At 57.4% G+C, this 26,953-nt stretch overlaps 1 protein-coding gene across 1 annotated transcript in view; it reads left to right on the plus strand.

The window, feature by feature from the left end:
• Positions 1-25,685, plus strand: part of LOC144729221 (integrin alpha-6-like) — a 31,726-nt gene extending 6,041 nt beyond the window's left edge. The window contains exons 2-26 of the mRNA XM_078609299.1: positions 843-967; positions 2,813-2,892; positions 3,421-3,682; positions 5,272-5,406; positions 6,531-6,738; positions 7,294-7,487; positions 8,297-8,385; positions 9,383-9,516; positions 11,840-11,926; positions 12,765-12,826; positions 14,008-14,177; positions 14,576-14,716; positions 15,251-15,363; positions 15,863-16,022; positions 16,387-16,470; positions 16,884-16,963; positions 17,396-17,473; positions 17,947-18,046; positions 18,294-18,464; positions 19,864-19,941; positions 20,990-21,103; positions 21,711-21,818; positions 23,109-23,234; positions 23,625-23,755; positions 24,086-25,685. Coding sequence (XP_078465425.1) covers positions 843-967; positions 2,813-2,892; positions 3,421-3,682; positions 5,272-5,406; positions 6,531-6,738; positions 7,294-7,487; positions 8,297-8,385; positions 9,383-9,516; positions 11,840-11,926; positions 12,765-12,826; positions 14,008-14,177; positions 14,576-14,716; positions 15,251-15,363; positions 15,863-16,022; positions 16,387-16,470; positions 16,884-16,963; positions 17,396-17,473; positions 17,947-18,046; positions 18,294-18,464; positions 19,864-19,941; positions 20,990-21,103; positions 21,711-21,818; positions 23,109-23,234; positions 23,625-23,735 — 3,010 coding nt within the window. The 3' untranslated portion in view covers positions 23,736-23,755; positions 24,086-25,685. The remainder of the gene's footprint in view (positions 1-842; positions 968-2,812; positions 2,893-3,420; positions 3,683-5,271; positions 5,407-6,530; positions 6,739-7,293; positions 7,488-8,296; positions 8,386-9,382; positions 9,517-11,839; positions 11,927-12,764; positions 12,827-14,007; positions 14,178-14,575; positions 14,717-15,250; positions 15,364-15,862; positions 16,023-16,386; positions 16,471-16,883; positions 16,964-17,395; positions 17,474-17,946; positions 18,047-18,293; positions 18,465-19,863; positions 19,942-20,989; positions 21,104-21,710; positions 21,819-23,108; positions 23,235-23,624; positions 23,756-24,085) is intronic.
• The last annotated feature ends 1,268 nt before the right edge of the window (positions 25,686-26,953 follow it).

Genomic DNA, 26,953 nt, shown 5'->3' on the forward strand with positions numbered 1-26,953 from the left:
AAGCACGTCAGTTGTGTTCATGGGGGAGATTAGGGAGAGAGAGATTAGGGAGAGAGATTAGCATGAAATGAGCTTCCGTCGCCACATAAGAGTATCGCTCCCGCATATGCGCACAAAAGCAGTGTTAATGGGAGAGATTAGCACGATGTTGATGGAAGAGATTAGGCATGGAGATTAGGGGGATCAGTAAGTTAATGTCATGCCTATGTGTAACACAAGCTGCGGCGCTGCCAACTGCGCTGTGAGAGGCAAGCGCGTCCACACAAGAGAACCACCGCAACGGTGGTCGCGCCAGTGAGACACACAGCCCATCACACAGCCAGAACCGTCGATACATCGAGGCTAAGGGAGCAGAGGTGGCCATGTTAGTGAGACCGCAGAAGCACCTAACAGGGCAATGCAACTCAGAGAGTCGGAGATAACAGCCAAACGGCAGGGAAGAAGGGAAGCACCACAGCAAGTGACGACTTTGCTTGGTTAATAACGTCCTTACAATGATTGCTCAGCTTATACCCATCTTCTCGGTTGAAATTGTCTCTGTGTTTATATATCTGGATGGCTTCATGGACAAATCTTTGATGGTAGCCCGAAGGTTTGCAGAGTACCTTGGTCTCGGAAAAAACAATATCGTGCGAGCCCACTGCGTTATAACAATGATCAGCCACGGCAGAGTACCTCTGCAAGGTTTGGTATGAGCTGAGCAACCATTGGAAGGACGTTATTAACCAAGCAACGTGTGTCTCCCCCACCTCCCCCGTGTCTCTCGTCCGTGCGTCTCCCCCCCGTGCACCCCGTGCGTCTCCCGCGTCTCTCCCTGTCCCCCACGTGCCCACCCCGTGCAGGCTGCTGGTCGGGGCCCCGACGTCGTTCTCAGCCAACCCCCGGTTCTCCTCGGTGCAGACGGGCGCTCTCTTCCGCTGCTCCGTCACCGCCGGCGGCTGCCGCCGCGTGGACATCGACGTTGACTGTGAGCTTCCGTCGCGAACTCTCCCTCTCTCAATAACACCAGCCACGCGACGCCACGTCCCGCTGGTCTCGCACGCTGATGAGGCCCCTTTGGTTTCACCCCCACCCCTCCCCATCCCTCCCTCCACCACCAAATGTATTTCTGTTGCACTCTGAGACTCAGAATTTCCACTTAGAGCTCTCTGAGTCGCGAGAGAGTTCACGTGGCCAGATGTGAGTCTGAGTCGAGGTCGGGCTCTCTTACGAGGCCGACTTGGTTTGCGATGGCCATACGAGTGACGCGGAGAGATAAGGCGCGCTGCCGGGACATTTAAAGTGACCGTTGCCGCAGGTAGGCAGGGTGCAACAAGGTTAAATGAAGGCGTTCGCTCGTGAAACGAACAATATCATAACATAATGTGCAAAAGATTAACGTATGAAAATAAGAATAGGTATTTACCATTTCTGTCGATAAAACAGGAGGTGTTAAGATGCTCAAACACCAAATAGAAACCTTTTTTAGCGTCAGGTCCTCATTAACCACACGCGCTTGTGGAAAAACATTAAAACATACACGCTCTGATAATATATGGGCATTTTCTTTGAAATTGATAGGCCTACACCAGAGACGGCCTTCTTTATTTATGGCCTAGTCCCACCAGTGTTAAACCAGAGAATCAATCAATCCAGTCTTCATTTCTATCGCACTATTTCGTGCAAAGAATGCCAAAAGGCGAATAGTACAAAGATAAGTAATATTTAAAAAATACTTTTTTTAAACACGCTTTAATGAAATGTAGCCTACTCGTAATGGCAGAAGTCCAGGAAGTGGCCCGAAGCTTTCCAGTTGAGTGTGGACAATTAGGCCCAAGCCGAAACATAACATATACAAATTAATGTTTTTAAAAACTTTTTTGTATTTTTTATGATAGAATATAGAATTGTCATCAGTATGACATAAGTATACCAAGTTTGCAGTCGATACCACATTGGGAAGTGGGTAAAACATGATAATGATATGCACTGTGCTTGAAATTGATTGGTCCACACTCGAGACGGCTTTTCTTAGAGCCAAGTCTCCACTGGTGTGGACCAATCAATTTCAAGGACAGTGCAAATCATTATCAGAGTTGTCTCTTTTTTTGCATTTTGACTGCTTGTGTTGTGGTGATTGCAAACATGATCCCTTGTATAAAGGTGTCAGTTTTTGGTGCCAGATAAAAGGGTAAAAACCTATTACTATATCTTTCTACTGGCAAAGGAGGTCTCATAATATTTAAAACTATATTTTTTATTTTACCTGCTAAGGCCCACCAGTGAGCCGTAAGAGCTCTTTTTTCAGAAGCGGCCTGGCCATCGCAAATGACGTCTCGACGTATTGGCTTCCCGTCGTCGTGTGCAAACCTATCGCAGCCAAATTACTCAAGGCTCCAAATATTATAAAAGAGCACCCCCTGAGTGGCAGCGATGGCCGTGTGGCACGAGAATGACCCCGCACTGAGCCCGCGGATTGGTCACGAGTCCGCCAGTAGGGGGGCGATGATTGGCCACGTGCCATCACCAACTGACTGATTTGAAACGTGCGCGTTTGAACTCCTTTCGCACCGTACTTAGCCAACCGTGCGAATCGGAGGCGCGCTGTTAAGCGCGCAAGCGATCGTATAGTGCAAAAGAAGTTCAACAGATGCACACACCTTAAAACACACACACGCGCGCGTGCACCTTAGCTTACACCTCCGTCCCCACGGGGCATTGAGACCCTGCTGCCGGTGCCATCTCCATTGCGGTGACGAGGTCACCGCACGCGAAGCCACCGCACTGACCTCGTCACCGTCGCTCTCTCGCTGCCCCCCCCCCCCAACCGCAGACGACCCGTCCAAGGAGTCCAAGCAAGACCAGTGGCTGGGATCGGTTGTGCGGAGCTCTGGGGTCGGTGGCAAAGTCGTGGTAAATACACAACCACAGAGTGGCACGGCGGCATTCACCCGCACCGTGTGACACTGCCCAGTGGCATGGCGGCATTGCCCCCTATTGGTGCCCTGTGCATTGCCCAACGAGAGGTGGCGACTGAGCTGCGTGTGGTGCTCTGCCCTCGGTCGTGCGGGGAGCGGTGGCGCAGCGGTTAGCGCTACGCCACGCTACGGACCGCGGCGACCCGAGTTCGATTCCAGCTCAAGGCCATTAACACCGGTGACGATTATCTCAATGGTCCCGGGCCTCCCCGAGGTCGACTCAGCCCTAAATGAGTACCCGGTGCGGTGTGTAAACGTCGGTGGCCGGGCGCGACGCTGGCCACCCACTGACGCCACGCAGCCTCACTGACTCACTCCTCTTCACTCACTGTGGAGCACGAGGCCGCAACAAGCCCACGCCATGCCGGACGATCCTCAGCGGCTCTCTCTGCGTCACCCCAAGACAGACAAGACTCGCCGAGGCTACACGGGGTTGATCTATTTTCCTTTTTCTGGGTCACAGGTATGCGCCCACCGCTACGAGGTGCGGAGCAACGTGGGGCAGGTGTCGGAGTCGCGCAGCCTCATCGGCCGCTGCTACCTCCTCGACCAGGACCTGCGCGACAAGACCAGGGACCCGATCCACGGCGGCCAGTACCACTTCTGCGACGGGCGCGCCGCCACGCACGAGTGGTTCGGCGTGTGCCAGCAGGGCCTCGACGCGGGCTTCACACACGACACCCACTACCTCTACTCGGGCGCCGTTGGCTCCTACTACTGGCGCGGTACGTGCGCCATCGCAGCCTCTCACGTGAACGCGGTCGGCCACGTAGGGTGGTGCGGAAGAGGTTCAACGTGCGTACGTACATGGGCTCGCCACAGAGACCCATAGACTCGTCATATGGAGACCCATAGACTCACACAGAGACCCATCGACTCGCACAGAGACCCATAGACTCACACAGAGACCCATAGACTCACACAGAGACCTATAGACTCACACAGAGACCCATCGACTCGCACAGAGACCCATAGACTCACACAGAGACCCATAGACTCACACAGAGACCCATAGACTCACACAGAGACCCATAGACTCACACAGAGACCTATAGACTCACACAGAGACCTATAGACTCACACAGAGACCCATAGACTCACACAGAGACCCATAGACTCACACAGAGACCTTTAGACTCACACAGAGACCCATCGACTCGCACAGAGACCCATAGACTCACACAGAGACCCATAGACTCACACAGAGACCCATAGACTCACACAGAGACCTATAGACTCACACAGAGACCCATAGACTCGCACAGAGACCCATAGACTCGCACAGAGACCCATAGACTCACACAGAGACCCATAGACTCACACAGAGACCCATAGACTCACACAGAGACCCATAGACTCACACAGAGACCCATAGACTCACACAGAGACCTATAGACTCACACAGAGACCCATCGACTCGCACAGAGACCCATAGACTCACACAGAGACCCATAGACTCACACAGAGACCCATAGACTCACACAGAGACCCATAGACTCACACAGAGACCTATAGACTCACACAGAGACCTATAGACTCACACAGAGACCCATAGACTCACACAGAGACCCATAGACTCACACAGAGACCTTTAGACTCACACAGAGACCCATCGACTCGCACAGAGACCCATAGACTCACACAGAGACCCATAGACTCACACAGAGACCCATAGACTCACACAGAGACCTATAGACTCACACAGAGACCCATAGACTCGCACAGAGACCCATAGACTCGCACAGAGACCCATAGACTCACACAGAGACCCATAGACTCACACAGAGACCCATAGACTCACACAGAGACCCATAGACTCACACAGAGACCTATAGATTCACACAGAGACCCATCGACTCGCACAGAGACCCATAGTTTGTCCTTCCCCTGCAACTCTGATTAGCGGAGTTGGCTACGTACGGTGGTGCGAGGGAAGTTCAACGTACACACACACACACCACACACACACACACCACACACACACACACACCACACCACACACACCACACACACGTACACACACCACACACACACAAAGGTACCAGTCGAGGCCCGGCGGTCCGGGTTCGCTTGCGTCCGTGAGGCACCCGCCGGAGAAGTTCTGCATCCGGCTTACGCATGCGTGTGTGTGTGTGGTGTGTGTGTGTGTGCGTGTGTGTGCGTGTGTGTGTGAGTGTGTGTGCGTGTGTGTGTGAGTGTGTGTGGTGTGTGTGCGTGTGTGTGTGTGGTGTGTGGGTGCATGTGTGCGTGTGTGTGCGTGTGTGTGTGGTGTGTGCGTGCGTGCGCGTGTGCGTGTGGCGTGCGCGCGTGCCAGGCGTGGTGCACGTGGACGCCATCAACCTGACGCTGGTGGAGCGGGGCGAGGTGCTCAACGACGGCCCCTACGAGACGGGCGACGAGCGCATCAAGAACGGCAACGACGTCCCCGTGGAGCAGAACAGTTACCTGGGTAACCACCCCCCCCACACACCCCCCCCCACACACCCCCCTCCCCTCCACCCCACTGCCCCCACCCCCCCGGGAAACTCTGGCAAGGGGGGGTGCAATCCTCTCCACCGGGGAAACCCCCCCCCCGGGTAATCCCCCCCCCCACCCACCCAGTAAACCCTGGAGGGGGGGGGGGGGCGGGAGGGAGGGGCGGGTGGGGGGGTGCTCCTCCCCATCGAGGAGGCCCCCCCACCCCCCCTCCCGGCTCAGCTAGGAGCCGTGGGTGGCCGGGTGACTGCCCTGTGGAACAGACTCGGCCCCCGCCATAGGTGAGTGGAATTTCCACCGCTGGCTCAGGGCTGCAAACTGGGGACGAGCACCAAACGCCCCCGTGGTCGTTTGAGCAGCAGGAAATGGCTTTTGATCAACGCGCCGTTTCCCCAACGTCTACGCGCTGTATTACACGTGCGCGTGCGCTGACGTGGCACGCGCCTATACGATGCGCGTGCTCGTGTCTGGAGGACACGTGTAAGGTTTAGTGATTAACCAAAACTATCGGACAAACGTCTACAGCTGTGCAAAGCAAAGAAAAAGAATGGAGAGATGCATCCTAGGAATGGCATCGATAAGGGGCGGAACACATGGATGGGAGAACATGGGGTGCGATGGTGGCGAGATGCTAACTACCTCACCTAGTAAACAGGAAGTCGTGGTTTCGATCCAGACCACAGCCCTGTATATTTGCAGTTTGCGTGTCTCTCTCTCCGTGGTCGCATGGATTTTTCTCCGGGTCCTGCGGTTCTTCCCTTCACATTTAGAATCAACATCACGCGTTGAAAGTAAATCAGAATCAGTATTTATAGTGGGGGAATTCGATGAGCTATGAAGCTTTTTGTCACAGATGTCCAGAAGGGGTGGATAAGAACGTTACAAATGGCTGCTGCCATAAACTTCCACACGATAAGCCACGATGAGCGTGCAGGCGCCGGATGGATCGTCGCATCGTGAGGTCGAATCGCGAGGGGCGGCGGTGGCGGCGGGAAGTAAAGTCCTTCGTCCGGCAGTGGATAGACCACGGCCGACGTGGGCACTTGCTAAAGACCGCGAGTCGCGAGTGACAGGCCGCGCCGTTTGCCTGTGACACAGGCTTCTCCATGGAGTCGGGCATCGGCGTCACGGACAAGGACCGCGAGACGTTCGTGGCGGGAGCGCCGCGCGCCAACCACACGGGCGCCGTGCTCTTCCTCAAGATCAGCCCGCCGAGCAGCATGGAGCGTGAGCAGGTCCTCTATGGCGAGCAGCTCGCCTCCTCCTTCGGCTACGACGTGGCCCTCGTGGACATCAACAACGACGGGTCGGTCCCGCGCTCGGCGCAGCGCAGCGCCCGGCCGCTCCGGTGACTCCGGTCATACCGGTCGCTCGCTCCACTTGCTGGTGCTCAGTCACCTTCTCTTCACTCGCGTGGATTTCTCCCCAGGTCCTCCGGTTTTTCCCTCCACATTTAGAATCAACATCGCACGTTGAGAGTAGTTGTGCGCTGTTAATTTCCACGCGATAATCTACTTCGTTGAGCTATCATTTGCGGACAGATCACTTCTGAAACAGAGGTTGCTCAGTGGGCCTTTGTCTCACTAAGCGGCGTTGTTTTACACACCGCACCGGGTCCTCATTTGAGGCCGAGTCGACCTAGGGGAGGCCCAGAACCGGTTCGGATGATCGCCACCGATGTCGTTGGTGTCCTTGAGCTGGTATCGAACCCCCGGTGACGCCATCGCTTCAGTAGCGCAGCACGGCGCTGACCGCTACACCACCACTCCCGCTACATATAGACACGTACAACGGGGGAGACTCGACACAAGACGACTCGTGATCCCCCCCCCCTCTCCCGCGTGTCCCTCGCTCCGCGCAGCTGGAAGGACCTGGTGGTGGGAGCGCCGCAGTTCTTTGACATCAAGGAGCACATCGGCGGCGCAGCCTACATCTACCTCAACAAGAACGGGCACTTCGACGCCCAGTACCACCTGCGCCTCAACGGCACCACGGCGTCGATGTTCGGCCTCTGCGTGGCCGCCGTGGGCGACCTCAACCAGGACGGGTTTCCCGGTGCGTCCGTCGCCGCCACGGTGCAAACCATTTGTCGGCGGGGACGCCTGCAAACTATTTTTTTTTTTTAAACGATGAACTATTTACGTGTAGCTCTTTTCCAGACGCGACGTGGCTATCACAAATGATAGCTCGACGAAGCGGCTTATCATCATCGCGTGGAATTGTTTCGTGGCCAAACACTCTAAACGCGTGATGTTGATTCTGAATGTGGAGGGAGAAACCCCGGAGAAAAATCCACGCGACCACGGGGAGGGAGACGTGCAAACAACAATTATACAACAAGCGTCATGGTTGGGATCGAACTCACAATCTCCTGCATACCAGGCGAGGTAGTTAACATCCCGCCACCCTCAGAGCGGGGATGTTCTTGCAGGGATGCGTGGTGTGGCCAGGCGCTGCACCATGCAGGTAGCAAGGGTTTGGAGGATCGACCACATTTGTGAAACTTCCCAAATCTTCGATGCTGCGATGTCGCCATCATCCTGGCTTTGGCAAGAGTGTGCCAGACACAGCAAGTGGGACGATTTTGATCGGCGTTCTAACCGCACGGGGGGCGGGGGGGTTCCTGGTACTCCACTTTCCTCCCACATGCATACACACTAAACATCCAAATGTAGGGCCAGAGAGCTCGGGCAATTGTTGACGCCTCTCCTGCCCGCCCTTCCGCTCAGCTTGCGGTTTCCCCGGCGCCTCTGAACCCAATAAGAGAAACGCGTCACGGACGGAGTGCGACGATGACGATTGTGCTCGTCTCTTTTCTCTTTCTCTCTCTCTCCGCGCGTAATCGCCGCCTCCGCCGCCTGCAGATGTGGCGGTGGGAGCTCCGTACGACGGCCTTGGGAAGGTCTTCATCTACCACGGAGGCTCGCAGGGGCTCAATCCGAAAGCCACCCAGGTGACGATCCTACACTCGCCCGTCGTGACGTGACCAAAGCAAAGCAATCAAGCGTTGCACTGTTTCCGGATTCGTGTCACCGTACCGGCTGTGCACATCCCTGACTCCACCCCCCTCCCCTCCCTGCAAGGATAATTCTCAATATTAGAGGTTTTTTGGGTTAGATCGCGTGAATATATAAATGTGTCGTTAAACCCGCCAACACCCGACACAGCCAACTAGTAAGGGTTGTCACGTAAACAGAACGTGCCAATTTGTCACTAGTACAGCACACCGGTGTGTTGTGGCTCTCCAACACACCGGTGTGCTGTACTAGGGAGGTCCGGAGATGGTGATGATATTAACGAGGGCGTGCCGATCCAAATCGTTGTCTTCCCAATTTATTTTTAATCGCGAGCCTCTTTAGCACGTGTCAGATTTTCGCGACCAATGTTATTGCGACCGTCGCCTTACTCCATTTTAAGAAACGAGGAGACGGGAAGACTTCTCCACAATTCTTAACTAAACTGTTTACGATTGATTTGATTTCACCAGGCAAGGCCCACTGAGCCATATAGCTCTTTTTCAGCAACCTGGCCAAAAACGATAGCCCAATCAAATGACTTACCGTGTGGAAATATATAAAAGCCAAATACTCTGAACGCGCGACGTCGATTCTAAATGTGGAGGGAAAAACCGGAGGACCAGGAGAAAAGTCCACGCAGCCACGGGGAGAGAGACACCGCAAACTTTAAAATTTACAGCAGGCCAGGATCGAACCCACGACCTCCTGTATACCAGGCGATGTAGTTTTAGTGAAGTAAATCGGTCCATGGTGGCTTCATATAAACGTCGTAAACCGTAGACCGCCTGCGGTAACCAACTGGCACGTCTTGTTCGCGTGACGAGCCTTACCCGCCGCGGGCGGAGGTGGGTTCACGACGCATCCACCCAAACGAACGAACCGCGATCATTAACCCCGGGGGGCCTTCCGTTCGGGGGGCTGCTGCTGCTGCAGGTGATCGAGGGCGAAGCCTTCTCGAGCCCCATCAGATTCTTCGGCTACTCGCTGGTGGGCGGCATCGACGTGGACGGCAACAGCTACCCTGACATCGCCGTGGGCTCGCTGTCCGAGCAGGTGGCCATCATCAGGTGCGGGCACCGCCGCTGCCGCCATCATGTTGGGGGCACTGCCATCACCGCTGTCGTACCGCGGCCGGGGCACGCACACAGACACAGGGTACACACACAGACACGGGGCACGCACACAGACACAGGGTACACACACAGACACGGGGCACGCACACAGACACAGGGCACGCACACAGACGCAGGGCACGCACACAGACACAGGGCATGCACACAGACACAGGGCACGCACACAGACACAGGGCACGCACACAGACACAGGGCACGCACACAGACACAGGGCACGCACACAGACACGGGGCACGCACACAGACACGGGGCACGCACACAGACACAGGGCACGCACACAGACACAGGGTAAGCACACAGACACAGGGTACGCACACAGACACGGGGCACGCACACAGACACAGGGCACGCACACAGACACAGGGCACGCACACAGACACAGGGCACGCACACAAACACAGGGCATGCACACAGACACAGGGCACGCACACAGACACAGGGCACGCACACAGACACAGGGCACGCACACAGACACAGGGCACGCACACAGACACGGGGCACGCACACAGACACAGGGCACGCACACAGACACAGGGCACGCACACAGACACAGGGTACGCACACAGACACAGGGTACGCACACAGACACGGGGCACGCACACAGACACAGGGCACGCACACAGACACAGGGCACGCACACAGACACAGGGCACGCACACAGACACAGGGCACGCACACAGACACAGGGCATGCACACAGACACGGGGCACGCACACAGACACAGGGCACGCACACAGACACAGGGCACGCACACAGACACGTGTTGGTACCACCCCTGAAGTAGCAACGCGTTTCATTACACAGCGAGGTATTTGTATGGGTGATGAGAGAGGATTGTACGACAACTCCCGCTCGTTTCCAAAGGGTTGCCGCATTATTCACTGGTATTGGCCACATAGGGGAGTAGGGAGCTCGGCAGCGATGACGTCCCCAGGCGGTAGCGACCAGCGAGAGGATTTGGTCTGGACTCGGGGACTACGGGTGATGGGCACGAGTTCAAGCGGTGTTAGTAAGTTTAGTCGGTCGCGTGTGGTGGGGTCAAGTGTGCGTACTTCCCACCTCTTAGAAGACCTCTGGCCAGTTCGGAATTGGAGGCCTAAGAACCCATTGTATCTGGTGTGTGTGTGTGTGGTGTGTGTGTGTGGTGTGTGTGTGTATGTGTGGTGTGTGTGTGTGCTGTGTATGTGTGGTGTGTGTGGTGTGTGTGTGGTGTGTGTGGGTGTGGTGTATGCATGTGGTGTGTGTGTATGTGGTGTGTGTATGTGGTGTGTGTGTGTGGTGTGTGTGTGTGCTGTGTATGTGGTGTGTGTGTGTGGTGTGTGTGTGTGTGGTGTGTGTGTGGTGTATGCATGTGGTGTGTGTGTGTATGTGGTGTGTGGTGTGTGTGTATGTATGTGGTGTGTGTGTGTGCTGTGTATGTGGTGTGTGTGTACGTTGAACTTCTTACGCACCATGTGTAGCCAACCGTGCTAAACGTAGATGGAGGGGGGAGAACGACAACAAACTAAACAACAAATAGAGCATTGGAGGGGTTCTCCAGTGGAAGTTCTCTGCCAGCGCTGCTGCGAGCAAGAGGCTGCACGGCTGCACCTTTACTCTGCGCAGTAGAAAGCCCAAAAATACAAATGGAGCAAATCAGAAACGTTTCTTAACCGTATAAGCATCACATTCGTTGGGTCTTTCGGTAAAGTCACGTGGATAGGTTCAAAAAATAATAAAAACATAAACAAAAAATGAGCATTGCCCAGGAATAAACAACACAACGTAATTATTGTAATCTTAGCAGGTAAGGCCCACTGGGCTGTGTAGCTCTTTTTTTAGAAGCGAACTGACAATCACAAATGAGAGCTCAAACGAAGTGGCTTATCGCGAAATTTACAGCAGTAGCCAAATGCTCTGAACGAGTGACGTTAATTCTAAATGTGGAGGGGAAAATGGGGTTGGACCCAGAGAAAAATTGATGTGGCCACGGGGAGAGAGACGTAAACTGCAAATAGACAGCAGCAGGCGTCAGGGTCGGGATCGAATCCACAACCTCCTGCGTACCAGGCGAGGTAGTTAACATCTCCGAGCCACCGTGGCGAATATGACGGAGTGGCGTGAGGTTGCCTAGCGTTGGCGTGAGAGCCGCGGGAGGGGGCACAGGGGAGTAGAGGTGGGTGGTGGGGGGTGTGGGGGGTGTGGGGGGGGCGTGTTGCTGTTTCCTCACCTCTTCGTGGCTGCTTTGTGTTTGTCGCCATGGGGGGGGGGCTTTTAGGTCACGGCCCGTGGTGAGCATAGAAACGGTGATCAACAAGCCCATGGACATCAACATCAACGAGAAGAACTGCGGCCCGCACACCTGGTGAGCGGTGGTCGGGGCGGCGGCGCCATGCCGACGAGCGGCGCATCGTGCCCCTCGTCTGTCGTGCCGTTACAGAGCGCCGCATCGTGCTGTTGTTGTCGTCTCCATTTCTCGACTCCGCTCGTGCACCCGGCGAGGAGTTTCTTCTTCACGAGGGTTCTTGCCAAGTTCTCTCCGTCCGTGGGGGGGCGAGGGGGCGACGGCTACCGCCGCCGCTGCTGCTGCTGTTGTTGTGCTCCCCAATTAACCCTTTGCCGCTCCGATGGCGTGCGTGGTGTACGTCATCAACACAAAACCGGAGGGAAAACCAAAACTAAAATTAACTTTGTCGGTACCGAGGCTCCCGCAAGGCCACGCGGTCGAGCGTGCCGCACAGTTTGTCGCCGGCTGTCCGAGTGCGGTCCTGTCACCACGGCTGTTTGCACGCGCGTCACGGCGTCTTTTAAAGCAACGGCGCTACTGCGCCTCTCTGGGTAAGAATTGACGGGGCTTTGAAGCGCGTGTCCGAGATTCGAGCGGCGAGCGGGACACCACGCAACCCCGTGACTCGCAGGCGTCTCGGAACCTCGGCCTCAAGGGGCGAGGGGCGTTCACCGAACGGGGGGGGGGGGTGGGTTGCGAGCGACGGCGGCGCCCGGCGGCGTGGACGTCGAAGCACGGGGCCGAGAATCGCGACGGTGCCCGGGGGGCGGCAGCGGTTTTCCCGTGGAGCTGCGTGACACGCGCCCACCCCTGGCGTAACACGCGTGTGCGCCCCCCGCCTAACACGCGTGTGCGCCCCCCGCCTAACACGCGTGTGTGCCCCCGCTGTGCCCCCTCTGCCCGCTGTGCCCCGCAGCGCCAACATTGACGCCTGCTTCACCTACCAGGGCAACAACCCCACGTCCAGCCCCGGCACCCGTAAGAGCGCCCGCACTGCACTCGACTCGCCGCAGGAATAAACAAACAAACAAAGTGAACGTTGATAATTCTTTTTTTACCCTTTTATCTGGCAACAAAACTGACACCTTTTTTACGAGGAGTCATGTTTGCATAGACCACAATACCTGCAGTCATAATGCAAACATGACTCCTCGTAAAAAAAGGTGTCAGTTTTGTTGCCAGATAAAAGGGTAAAAAAACAATTATCATATTTTTTACTGGAAAATGAGGTTCCAATGGTGTAAATGCTTACCCCGAGCTCTCATACTCTGATGGTGCATTGTCTTTGAGTAGTGCGCCTTTTGCGTCATCTGGTCCAACCCATGTGAGACTGGGCTCTAAGGAAAGCTGTCTCGGGTGTGGACCAATCAACTTCACGGACAGTGCATACATTATCAGAGTTATGTTTTTTGTTTGCATTATGACTGCAGGTGTTGTGGTCAATGCAAACATGACTCCTCGTAAAAAAGGTGTCAGTTTTGTTGCCAGATAAAAGGGTGAAAAAAATTATCATTTTTTTTACTGGCAAATGAGGTACCAATGGTGTAAAGTGAACGTTGACGCCGTTCAACCATTGGGGCAATGGGTCCTTCTTCATAGCACGTAGATGATGTCGTTGTTGTACCCCTGCGGACGCAGGAGGGCACACACGCTCGTCTTAGATGTGTTCGTTGCGCATGGCGTGCACGTGCGTACACGTGCGCTGACCAGGAGCGCGGTGGTGTTCGTGCGCTGAGGACCCGGTGACACGAGTTCAACTCCCACACCATGGTCGACGCCAGTGACGAATATCTGAACCGGCCGTGGGCCTCCCCTAGGTCGACTCGGCTTTAAATTAGTACCCCTCACGGTGCGTGATCGTTGGCACTGGGGAGACAAAGGCAGCTTGGCGTGGTGCTGGCCACACCACCCCCTGGTGCACTGTGCCAGCCTTCAGAGGTGCAAACGTAGAGCACTTGCCCCAACAGTCGGTCAAGACTAAAAGCTACACGGGGGATCTTTGTCCCTGATCTTTGTTCTGGTGTGTGTGCGCGCGTGCATACATGCGTGTGTGTGTGCGTGCGTGTGCGTCGTGTGTGAGTGCGTGTGTGCGTGTGTGCATGCGTGTATGCGTGCGTGTGTGTGCGTGCATGTGCTTGCTTGCGTGCCTGTCGGCTCAGGGCTCATCTTCACGGCGAGTGTGGACATGGACCGCGTCAAGGCCAGCCTGAGCCCACGCGCCGTCTTCCTGGACGACGCCGGGGTGCCCCAGCAGGCCGAGTCCTCGGGGTTCGTCGACCTCGGAGGGCAGAACAGCAAGAAGTGCATCCGCCGCACCCTGCAGATCAAGGTGAGCTCGCGCCGGCACGCGGCTCCGCGACACCGCGAGGGCGCCGTCGTCCCACGCCGGAGATTCTAATCCCGTGCTGCGGAGAGCCTGGGCTCGAAGCCGGGCGGCCACGTGTGGTTACGCAGGGCTCTCGAGCGCAGTGACGGTCTGGGTCCCGTCACCGATGGCTTCAGAACAACCCCGCAAAGCGTCGTTTGGGGTTTTTCGCTTCAATTGGCGGCACGCTGGGTGGCGGCGGGTGCCTCATGGCGTGTTTCCCAGGTCCTCGCGCCCTGCCATGGCAGCGTCGCGACGTACGCGCCGTCGGTCCAAGAGTTTGCGATGCTCTGAGCATGCGGCGCTCGTTCAGCAAGCTGCCCCCGGCTGAGCTCCCTCCCCCTTCCCTCTCCCTCCCGCAGGACGACATCAAGGACAAGCTGCGGCCGCTCAAGGTTTCCTTCGACTACAAGCTGCAGGGGTCGCGCAGGCGGCGGCAAGCCAGTGGGGGGCAGGAGAGGCCCGTGCTCGACTTGCTCAAGCCCAGCTCCTCCGCCACCAACGTGAGCCGCTGCCAACACGCCCTCCCCACCATCACGGCCTCTTCCGCATCATCACGGCCTCTTCCACGCCATCGTGGCCTGCGCTAGCCACCGCCTCTGCGACGCTCCCCCCCCCCCCCTGCGGTCTCCACTCACCCACGGACACCTCGAGGAGACGCTGCTCGTTGATACGCCCCCCCCCTTCCCAAGCCAAGTGGGAGAGCGTTGAACATGGCTCGTTCCTCTAACGGCACGGGGCAAGGGGGGGGGAGTTTCTATACATTGGGCGCCGCTGTGGCAAAATGTTAACTACCTTGCCTGGTATGTAGGTGGTCGTGGGTTCGAGGCCCTTCGGTTTTTCCCTCCACATTTAGAATCAACGTCGCGGGTTCAGAGTATTTGGCTGATGTAAATGTCCAACGCACATACGTAGCGTGTGTACAGCGTCTGTGCGGTGTGTGTGCAGCCGAGTGCAGCGTTTTTGCAGCGTTCGTGCAGCGCGGCTGGACCTTCCCTGGAAAGCCCCGCTCAGCTCCACGCGTTCTCTGTCCTCAGATAAACTTCGCCAAGGATGGGTGTGGATCGGACAACATCTGCCAGAGCAACCTGCAGCTGGCTCACCTCTTCTGCCGATTTGGAGGCAACAACTCCTACGAGCCGCTGCCAACGTACGCAGTGACCCCCCACCCCCCGCACAGCGCCCGCACCGCGGCGTGCCCGCGCGCCAGCCGGTAGACGTTGACGAATCCGCCAACTCTGTCGTTCTACGGCGCACGCGGTGGCCCTTCGCATCAAAATTGCAACGCCGAGAGCAGCGCTGGGGTTCGCACCACGTGCTCGCGGCGCGGCGCGAGAGCGTCCGTCACCGCTTTTCGAAACGTCCGCACGCTAATTGCTGCGCACCGAGCCAGTGACTAAGGTGGGAAAACGTCGGCGGGGCCCCACGCTCGCGGGGGGTGGGGGGGGTGGTACGCTTCCTGAGGGCCCTGTCCGGAGCGACGCCGCACGGCTCTTATTGGAGAGGGGCGCCGCCAGGCCGCCACGGGGTTGGCCGGCGGCGGTTCTCGACTCCGTGGGGGCTGTGCGTCTCCTCTTTCCGCGCGTCTCTCTCTTGACCGGCCGGCGCTCCCCGCCGCCCCCCCCCCCTCCCGTGTCCCCTCCGCGCAGGGAAGGCCACGAGCAGGTGCTGCTGCTGAGCGGGCAGGAGGAGCTGGCGCTGCAGTTGACCATCACCAACCCGGGCGATGACGCCTACGAGTCGCGGCTCAGCATCCGCCTGCCCCCCTCGCTCGGCTACATGGACGCCCGCCCCAAGGAGTTCCCTCCCGTGAGCCCCGCGGCACGCATGCACGCACGCACGCACACGCCCGCTGCGTACTGCACACGCGCCACTTCCTGCACTCCTAGCATGCACGTGTGTCTACACCTACGCTAACCTTGGTGCACGTGTGTCCGTTTGCATGGTGCATGTGTCTGTGCGCGTGTCTGTGCGTGTGTCTGTGCGCGTGTCTGTGCGCGTGTCTGTGCGCGTGTCTGTGCGTGTGTCTGTGCGTGCATCTGTTTGTGGGGGTGCGTGTGTCTGTGCGTGTGTCTGTGTGTGTGTCTGTGCTTGTGTCTGTGCGTGTGTCTGTTTGTGTCTGTGCGTGTGTCTGTGCGTGTGTCTGTGCGTGGGGGTGCGTGTGTCTGTGCAGGGCCAGCCTCCCGTGTGCAACGCCAACGCCAACGGGACACTGACCGAGTGCGAGCTGGGGAACCCCCTCAAGAGGGGCGAGAGCGTGAGTCCCGCTCGCGCGCTAAACTCGAACGAGCATTCGGTTGGTGCCTTCGCAGCCCTGAGCCAGTGCTAGAAATTCCACATTCTCCTGACAGGGGCGACCCTATACATGTGCAGGACAAACCGCTGAGCCACCTGGCTGGGTGTCGGCCGCTACGATGCGACACGAGTGGTCACGCGGACACGGCGGTGGCGTGTCCGCGTGACCACTCGTGTCAAATAAAAATAAAAAAATACTTGCAAATCACTTCATTGGGACCGCCGTGAAACTTCAGCAGGACCCACCAGAAGTGGCGCCGCAGTCTCACACCGCCCCCCCCCCCCCCCCCCCCGAGCTGTTGCTGAGAGCGCGGCGAGGGGAAGCGCCGCGGCTCCGACCGACCGTCGTCTTCCGCTCTCTCTCTCTCCTGCCAGGTTGTGTTCTACCTCCTCCTGAGCACCAATGCCCTCAACGCCGACCAGGAGTCTGTGAACGTCGAGCTGCAGCTCGCCACGTGAGACGCCGCCTCGTGCACCCTGGGCCCCGTCCGCGGGACTGTGTTGCCCGTCCGGCAGGAGAGGGCGAGAGACAGAGAGCGTGGGGAGAGAGAGCGTGGGGGAGAGAGAGCGTGGGGAGAGAGAGCGTGGGGAGAGAGAGCGTGGGGAGAGAGAGCGTGTGGAGAGAGAGAGAGAGCGCGTGGGAAGAGTGTGAGAGAGAGCGTGGGGAGAGCGTGGGGAGAGCAAGAGAAAGAGCGTGGGGAGAGAGAGAGAGCGTGGGGAGAGTGTGAGAGCGTGAGGAGAGAGCGTGGGGAGAGTGTGGGGAGAAAGAGCGTGGGGAGAGTGTGAGAGAGCGTGGGGAGAGAGAGCGTGGGGGAGAGAGAGCGTGGGGAGAGAGAGCGTGGGGAGAGAGCGAGAGAGCTGAGTGCCGATGTCTCCGTGTGTTGCAGCACGAGCGAGCAGAGCGACCTGGTGCCACAGACGGCGCGCCTGCAGGTGCGCACCGAGCTGCTGCTCACCACCTCGGGGTGAGCGGCGTTCACGGGGCGCACGCGGCACCGGCGGGCAGGGCGAGGGGGGCGCACGCTCCGTGCTGATGCTGCCGCTGATGGTAGTGGTGGTAGTGGTGGACGCTGTGTTACTGGTGGATGCTCCGTTGCGATGGACGCTGCTGTTCGTGTGTGGTGGTCTTGGCTGTGGGGAGGAGTGAAAAAAAAATATTAATAATATTACAAATATTACATAGAAAATATAGAGGGAACAAAGACATGGAGTCGGGAGAGAGGGGGTAGAGAGAGAGGGGGAAGGAGTAAGGAGAGCAGAGCGAGAAATCTTTCATTTAAAAAAGGGGGGGGGGGGGTTAACATAAAGCAAAGCATAAAAGAACAAAAAAAACGATGAACGAAGCAAAGTGCCGACTGCACCGAGCATCTTCTTGCTTCCTCTGATCGTAAAACAACAAAAGGAGTGACGAGCGTTGTTTGTTGCCTCCCCCGGGCAGAGTGGCGAAGCCGTCCCAGGTTTACTTTGGCGACTCCATGGAGGTCGCGTCGACGCTCAAGAAGGAGGACACGGGGAACATCGTGGAGTACGAGCTCACGGTAACCACGATGACGACGCCACCGCACGGCCACAACGACCGCAGCGCACGTGGCGTGCGACGGCGTGGGCCCACGAGAGATCCGGCCACACCAACACGGACCACGCACACCCAGCGCTGGGACAGACCCGGCCACGCCAGCACAGGCCGGGTTTGTTTCCCTCCTTGTTCTCACATCGCGAGCGCAGTGCCGGGTGCTAACGGACGCCCGCGCCCTCCGCTGCCTCTGTGTTGACCGCGCGGCGCAGGTGCACAACCTGGGCAAGTCTCTGGGCTCGCTGGCGTCCGCCTACCTCAACATGTCCATGCCGGCCTTCACTCCGAGCGGCAAGCAGCTCCTCTACGTCACCAGCACCAGCGTCGTGGCCGGCGCCGTGGAGAGGAGCTGCATGGCCCTGGGCTCGGACGGGCAGTTCCTGGTCAGTTCCCCCGCGGCCCCCCCCTCCCGCCGGCCCCACGCCGGACCGGGAAGCCCGCGGGCAGGGCCGTTGTGGCCGGGGTCTAGCTCCCAACCAGCGCCGGATCGAACGGCGCGTCGAGACTGACGCGTCGAGACCGACGCGGCAAACGCCACCGTTGCCTGCGCTCGACGCGCTCCGATTTACACTTCGAACCGTTCGTTGTGTGCTCGGTTTTGTTTGGCTTTGGTCGCTTCGTGAACCCAGCTCAGCCTCGCCGGCGAGGATCTTCCTGGTCTCTTCACTTCTCGCCTGGTGAAACAAATGTCACGCGAATTAATTCGTGAATTACTTTCTACGATTGCACTTTGGTCTTGCCGGGAAAACTTCACAGAGTCTCTTTTCGTCAGGGTGGGGGGGGGGAGGGGGGGTCCTGCTAAATGTCCGCGGTGGGGGGGCGACGGAAGTGCTGCGTGCGCTTCCAAAATTCGTTGACTTTGTGGTGTGGCGTTTTTTAAAATTTGGCGCATGCCGACCTTGCCACTACCTCGAGCGATGCCACGGCATCTGTAGCGTTCGTTGTGAAGCGGACGGTGCACGCTCTCCCGCGCGGTTCACGCATGCTGCGGTATTAGCCAGGGCGGCCCGCGCGACTACGACCGCAGAGTCTCTGTAACAGCGAGCGGCGAGGGCTCCACGGCTGGGCCGAGTCGCCACCCCCCATCAATGACTGCCACGTGGACGGTGGTGTCCTGTATGCTCGTGTGCGTGCGTGTGTGTGTGCTTGTGTGGATGCGTGTGTGTGTGCGTGTGTGTGTGCATGTGTGTGTGTGCATGTGTGCGCGTGCGCGTGTGCGTGTGTGCCAGTGACGATTATATGAACCGGTCCTGGGCCTCCCCTAGGTCGACTCAGCCTCAAATGAGTACCTGGTGCGGTGTGTAAACATCGCCACTGGGGAGACAAAGGCGTTCGGGCGTGGTGCTGGCCACCCACCCCCTCGTGTACCGTTCCGGCCTTCATAGGTGCTCGCAAACAGCACTTACCCCTACAGTCTGTTAACGCTATACGGGGGATCTTTGTCTTTGAGGTGTGTAGCGGTTTGCGCGCCGTGCTACGAACCCGGCAAACCGGGTTCGATTCCTGCTCATAGCCAACACCAGTAACGTTTATCTGAACCAGTCATGGGCCTCCCCTAGGTCGACTCAGCCTCAATGAGTACCTGGTGCGATGTGTAAACATCGTCACTTCGGAGACAAAGGCGGCCGGGCGTGGTGCTGGCTACCCACCCCCTCACGTGCCGTGCCAGCCTTCATAGGTGCTCGTAAACAGCACTTGCCCCAACAGTCTGTTCAAGTCTCCACGGGGGATCTTCGTCTCTCTGTGTGTGACTGCGTCATGTCCTTGCTTTGGCTGCTGAAGAGGAAGAGGAGAGATGAGACTAAAGAGGGGAATAAAGAAGCCTTCATTTCCAAGCTGAAGAAGAAATACTTCAAGCTGGTGAGTGCTGCCCCTTGCACCGACTCGCTGCCAGCGCTGGTCGCGTTGTTGATCGCCGCTCCCCCTTTTAACGTTACCATTGCAGCGCGAAACGGCCAAGCAGATTAAAACATACATATACATGTATTTCAGTTTAACACGTAGACTTTCGCGACCAATATTTATAATAAAGGTTTTAGGGTTTTTGGGGCAAATCGCCCAATGATGCTGGATGTAATCACCAGGGATCGCCGTGCTCCTCCGATTGTAAATGTTGTGGATTTACTCTCCACCACACCGGTGGCCTGAAGTAGTACACTACACTATACACTACACTATACACTACACTATACACTACATTATACACTACATTTACACTACACTGTACACAACATTGTACACTACATTGTACACTACACTATACACTACACTATACACTACACTGTACACTACATTGTACACTACATTTACACTACACTGTACACTACATTATACACTACATTTACACTACACTGTACACTACATTGTACACTACATTGTACACTACATTATACACTACACTATACACTACACTGTACACTACACTGTACACTACACTATACACTACACTATACACTACATTATACACTACACTATACACTACACTGTACACTACATTGTACACTACACTATACACTACACTATACACTACACTATACACTACACTATACACTACACTGTACACTACATTGTACACTACACTATACACTACACTATACACTACACTATACACTATACTATAATTGGCGTATTGTTTACGTGACAAATCCCTTATTAATTGGCTGAACCGGGTGGTGGAGGGTTTCGACACATTTATACTTACGCGATCTAACCCACAAATATTTTTCACGAATATATCTCTCCCAGTTTAACGTGCCCGGCATAGTTAAAATGACAAGTCAGGTGACAAGTGCTTTCTTATCCATAGTAGAGGTTTATTTGGGGGGTTAGATCGCATAAAAACCTCTATGATGTGATGACATTGATCGCGAAAGCCCACGTGTTCAACGGAGTGCTTTCTTGTTGGCAGCAATGTGGCAGCGGCGACGTCCTCTGCCAGCTCTACCACTGCCCCCTGCAGGGCATGGACACGACCGCCGTCGTCAAGATCCGCGCCAAGCTGTGGAACAGCACCTTCACGGAGGCACGGCACACGCGCACCTCGCTCGCTCCTCGTTCGCTCCTCGTTCACGCCTGTTCCTCCCCTGTTGTGCCACACGGCGCCCGTAGGTTTCTCCCGGTATTGGGCACGTGGCGATGTGGCCAGCAGTGGATAGACCATGACACGTGATGCGGCCCGGTGTGTGGCCCCGGCGATGTCCTCCACGGTGCACAGATTGGGTGGGTGGGTGGATGGGTGGGTGGATGGGTGGGTAGGTGGGTGGGTGGATGAGTGTGTGGATGGATGGGTGGGCAGGTGAGTCTGTGGGTGGGTGGATGACTGTGCAGGTGGGTGGGTGGGCGAGCAGGTGGGTGGGTGGATGACTGTGCAGGTGGCTGGGTGAGTGGGCAGGTGGGTGAGTGTTCAGGTGGGTGGGTGGGTGAGCAGGTGGGTGGGTGGATGTGTGTGGTGGATGGGTGGGTGGGTGGATGTGTGTGGGTGAGTGGATGGCTGTGCAGGTGGGTGGGTGGGCGAGCAGGTGGGTGGGTGGATGTGAGTGGTGGATGGGTGGGTGGGTGGAAGTGCGCCGCTTGGCATCCTCCTCGGGAACGCTCGCTCACTCATGGGACGGATCCGTCGTCGTTTGCAGGAGTACGACGACGCAAACTACCTGGACCTCATCTCGTCCGTCACCACGGGACTCTTCTCTCAGAGCAAGAACATCATCCTCAAGGGATCCGGCCTCCAGACGTTCCCGGTGAGCTGCTCACGGCCTCGGCACGGCGCCCCCCCCCCGCCCCCCCACCGTCTTTGTCCCCTGTGCAAGTTGCCGAGCGCAGGGGTCCCGGAGGGGCCAGAAGCGTCGAGCAGGCCAGCGACAAACAGCACGGTCAAAGTTATAATCAATAGGGGTTGAAACACGTTCGTCGATTGAAGAAGGTTGTTGTTATTGTGAGAGCTCGGGGGGGGGGGGGAGGAGATGGGAGGAGGGAATTCCAGAGTGGAGCAGTGCGAGGAAAGAAACGGAAAGAGAAGTGAGGTGATCTGCGATGTGGTGAGTGGGTGGGTGAGTGGGTGGGTGAGTGGGTGGGTGAGTGGGTGAGTGGGTAAGTGGGTGAGTGGGTGAGTGGATGGGTGAGTGGATGGGTGAGTGGATGGGTGAGTGGATGGGTGAGTGGATGGGTGAGTGGATGGGTGAGTCATTGGGTGTGTTGTTGTGACCTGCAGTGTGGTAAGTGGGTGGGTAGTGGGTGAGTAGGTGAGTGGGTGGGTGGGTGGGTGAGTGAGTGGGTAGGTGGGTGAGTGGGTGGGTGAGTGAGTGAGTGGGTGAGTGGGTGTGTTCTTGTGACATGAGTGGATGGGTGAGTGAGTGGATGGATGGGTGAGTGAGTGGGTGGGTGGGTGAGTGGGTGGGTGAGTGGGTAGGTGGGTGAGTAAGTGAGTGGGTGTGTTGTTGTGACCTACAGTGTGGTGATTGGGTGGGTGAGCGGGTGAGTGGGTGAGTGGGTGGGTAGTGGGTGAGTGGGTGAGTGGGTGGGTGGGTGGGTGAGTGAATGGGTGGGTGAGTGAGTGGATGGGTGAGTGAGTGGGTGGGTGAGTGAGTGGGTGGGTGGGTGAGCGGGTGCGTCGTGGGGACCTGCAGTTGGACACGGTGTATAGGATGAGACGAAACAGTGGGACAGAGACCGAGTCCTCACAACGGAAGGAGGAATGAACGAGCGACGTCCACGGCTACGGTAACCACGGGAGCAGGAGACGACTGACCGCCAGTGAGCGAGTGGCTGGAGTGAATCAGGCAGTGCTCGTCCGTCACCCCAACTCATTTGCCTTGGAATTCTCTCCGGTACGTCGAGGTAGGAGCCGGGATCTCCACCCCAGATTTGATGGCAGCAGCAACAGGAGTCCAGCTTGCGGCAAATTTGTGCTCTGTACTGTAGCGTGTGTGACGTGTGTGTGACGTGTGTGTGTGACGTGTGTGACGTGTGTGTGTGACGTGTGCGTGCATGTGTGTGTGTGTGATGGCTTGTGTGACCTGGTGTCCACGCAGGTGAGGCTGACCGTGTTCCCGGAGAAGTCGACGGTGATCACCTCTGGCTTCCCGTGGTGGATCATCCTCGTCGCCATCCTCGTGGGGATCCTGCTGCTGGCCCTGCTGCTCTTCCTGCTGTGGAAGGTGCGAGCGGCGATTCGGCAGCCTTGGCTCACGACGAATCGGCAGCCTTGGCTCACGACGAGCTCCCCGTAGCTCTTTCTCACAGAAGCGAAGTATTCGCAGGCGCCCGGTAGAATGATGCCGCTCGGCGCTCGGGAACTCGCCAGGCCGTTGCGGAACGCTCGCCGGTACCGATGGTGCGGTTGAACGGTTGAACAACGCGGGGGGGGGGGGGGGGGGTGAATAATGTTCGCCACATGCGGCGAATCCGCCGGGTGGACGAAGGTCTCCGACGGCGCCGCGGCGTTCGCGCGAGTCGTTTGACGGCGCTCCAACGTGCTGGCCCCCGTTTGCCGCGCGGCCTCCCCGCAAGCCGGCGCTCACCGCGCGTGGCGGCGGTTGTGTTCGCAGTGCGGCTGCCTGAACTTCAACCGGAAGGCCGACCTCTACGAGGCCAAGTACTACCACGACGAGGTGGAGGTGCAGCCCTCGGAGACGGCCAAGCTCACGTCCGACTGCTAACACGGCGCCGGCGTCAAAAGGTCAGCGGCGGTCGGGGCGTGGTTCCGGTGAGCGGCGGCGGCGGCGGCCGCCGGTGCCGCCGGTGCCGCCGGTGCTCGTTTGACCCGGCGAGGTCCGGGGAACCGGCGTCTGCGTTCGGGCGGCGGCGGCAGCTGCAGGAAGCGAGTTTTGTGCCGAGATCTGCTGCCGGTGTGCTGCGACGAACTTTGCGCGTCTCTCCGGTGAACCTTGGCCGGCTCGAGGAATCTGTCAGGGTTTGAGCGAGCGGCGGGAAAAGGTGGCAGCGTGAAGGGAAAATGAATCGGTGTCGGCGCTTATGTTCACGTGGCTCGTAACTTGTCTCGTTTCAGGTTTGCGTTCTGGAAGTCAAAGCCGAGAGCCGCGTCCGTCGTTTCACAAGCTTCACTTTTTCCCCCGCATCTTCCATCATCCCCCCCGCCTGCCCCCTCACCCCCATCGCTTTTGTGACTTCCGACAACCGTCCACTCCCCCCCCCCACCCCCCGCGTCTGCACGCGGAGTCCCCGCACGCGCACGACGCTCGCACGGTCGCCACTCCGCGATCACGACGACGACGATGAAGCGTGGCTGCTGCGCTCCTACTTGGGGGGCAATTCGCGTCTCTCGTGGGAAAGGGAGTCCCGCCGACGCTCGATGTACGCTGCGGGCAGGTCCTCGTAGGCCTTGCTGTGAGCCTCAACCATTGCAAGGGCCACGGTTGCACAGGCGGGAGCCTTGGTTCCCTGGGAGACCCCACCCTGTGGCTCCCCGTGGCTCCGCGTGGCTCCCCGTGACTCCCCGTGACTCCCCGTGGCTCCCTGTGGCTCCCTGTGGCTCCCCGTGGCTCCTCGTGGCTCCTCGTGACTCCGCGTGGTTCCCCGTGGCTCCCCGTGGCTCCCCGTGGCTTACGCCGAGCCTCACGCATGCCCCGCACCCCCCACGCTTCGCGCTCCGCCCACCGAGAGCGGCGTCCGTGAGAGCGTCTCGCCGCGATCGCGCTCGGAGCGCTTTTCAAAAATCCCTCCTTTTCGCGCGGGATCCTTTTTCTTTTCGCGGATCTTCTACAAAACGTCGTCGGTCTATACGTCCGGCAATTCGAGGAGGGAATTACGGAACGGGTGTTCCGATTATTAAAATCGTCGCGAATTGGATATTAGCCCGCCCGCACGGTCGTTCAGATCCAATGCTTCCTTAAACGACGAGAAAACTCATTCCGCGTGCGGGCGGGAAACGACACGGGCGGCACGCGATGCAGCTCGCACCGAGTGGGTGACCTGAAACAACAGCACGGCCGGACGTTCAGTTCTCTTGAGCTGGTGGTCTGGACAAGGTCGAGAGCGTCGTTGCGGGCAATGTGGCGGGTCGCGTGACATACGTGCGAGGCGTGACGGGAGTGGGCGTTCGACACTGTGTTGTCAGCCCCGCGGTTGCATCAAATCGCAGCTCGTGTCTCAAGGGGGGGGGGCACTTGGGGGGGGTGGGGGTTTCTCCAGATGATTTTTTTATCACGACATTTGGCGCTGGACCACTCGTGGGCGAGTGAGCTCATGGGAGAAGGGTGGTCCGTGAAGGCTCTGCGTGGGGCCTTGGGACTAAAACCATCTGGCGGCGGAAGTGGCAAATCAAGTAGAAAAAAAAAATCAGTTTTGTCACTTTCGCACACAATTCTGTAAGATGTAGACGCACCCCCCCACACAAGACGCAGCGTCACACCCGCACTGCCCTGTACAGACATTGCCCATTTACCCACGGTACTTTTTTTGTAGGTTTACTTTCGACGGCGCTCACTTCCAGCGTACGCTTTCAAGCAGAGCGTCGTCTCTTTCCCCGCCGCGGTATTTGCGTGGCTCGCAACCGGCACAAGCGGCGACGCGTGCGTCCACGCGGCCCTCGGGGGGGGGGGGGCTGTTGACGCAGAAGGGGCCGGTGACGAACGCGTTTAGTCTTCGAGAGAGCCGGCAAGGGCGGGTTTAAGGGGGGGGGGGGCACAGGGGGGGGGAGCACACCCGGCCCACCCCGGGGGGGGGGGGGGGGAGCTCGCGGCGTTCGTTCGGGTGGTGGGGGAGCAGTTTACGCGTCACGAGATTTCTGTGTATGCAGCGTGCTTCAAAAACAAATGTTAACATACTCTTTGGTAGAAAAATAAAATAATTATTCTTTATTTTATTTTTCTACCTACGTGACTTTACCGAAAGAACAAAAGAGTATGGATTCCTGCAGTCACGAAAGCTTCAAATCAAGATCAAATGTTAACACTTACACGGGACTATCGTTTAAAATGGGAAAAGAACGGATAATACGCTGTAACGTGATAACAAATGTATGTTAATAGCTTCAAAAAGTAAAAGTGTTCCACTCGTTCACCATCAATGTCAACGCGTGCCTGGAATCTTCTCCAGGTGGTCTCTCCAGACCCGGAGGCACATTTCTCGTGGCATTGTTGCAAATTCTCTGGAGTGTTACATTTTTTTAAAGCACCCTGTATTTGGAGTTTGCGTGTCTCTCTCTCTCCGTGGTTGCGTGGATTTTTCTCCGGGTCCTTTGGTCTTTCTCTACACATTTAGAATCAACGTCGCGCGTTCAAGAGTATTTTGCTGCGATACATTTCCACGTGGTGATGATAAAGCCGCTTTGGTGAGCTCATCAATTGTGATAGCCAGGTCGCTTCTGGAAAAAAGAGCTATACGGCTCAGTGGGCCTTACCTGGTAGAATAAAACGTTTTGTTTCGTTTAATGTTGGTACGTGGGTCGTTTTTTTTTATTGAAAAATACCTTTAAAACGCGTTAGGCCATTATTTGTGAAAATTACCACTTTAACACGTCGCGTACACACTCAGCCAAAACACAAAGGAGGGTGGCATTGACTTGTTCTTCAAAAGTCAAGTCTTGAGCCATTTTTGTCGACGTCTTTCGTGGGTGACAAAAAAATTGGATCGTAACAACAACAAAATATAATTGGTCAACAAAATAACCACATTCCAGATAATCCTCATGACGAAAAGCTCAGGGCCCACGAGCTCAGAGGGGTTTACAGCCTCGTCGAGTGGCTATCGGCGGCGCTGGCAGTGGCAGCCTACGACGGCGGCTTGTTGCACGCGAGGTCGTCCACCGCCGGTGGGTCACGGGCGCTTGCGAGCGCTCTTCAACGAATGTCTCTCGACTTGCGAAAAAAGGGCGGTTTGGATCTTGCTGCCGCCGCCGCCGCCGCCCTGCGTGGGG

The sequence above is a fragment of the Lampetra planeri genome, chromosome 31 (genome assembly GCF_965212315.1).
Source record: "Lampetra planeri chromosome 31, kcLamPlan1.2.h2, whole genome shotgun sequence".
In the NCBI taxonomy this organism is placed as follows: Eukaryota; Metazoa; Chordata; class Hyperoartia; order Petromyzontiformes; family Petromyzontidae; genus Lampetra; species Lampetra planeri.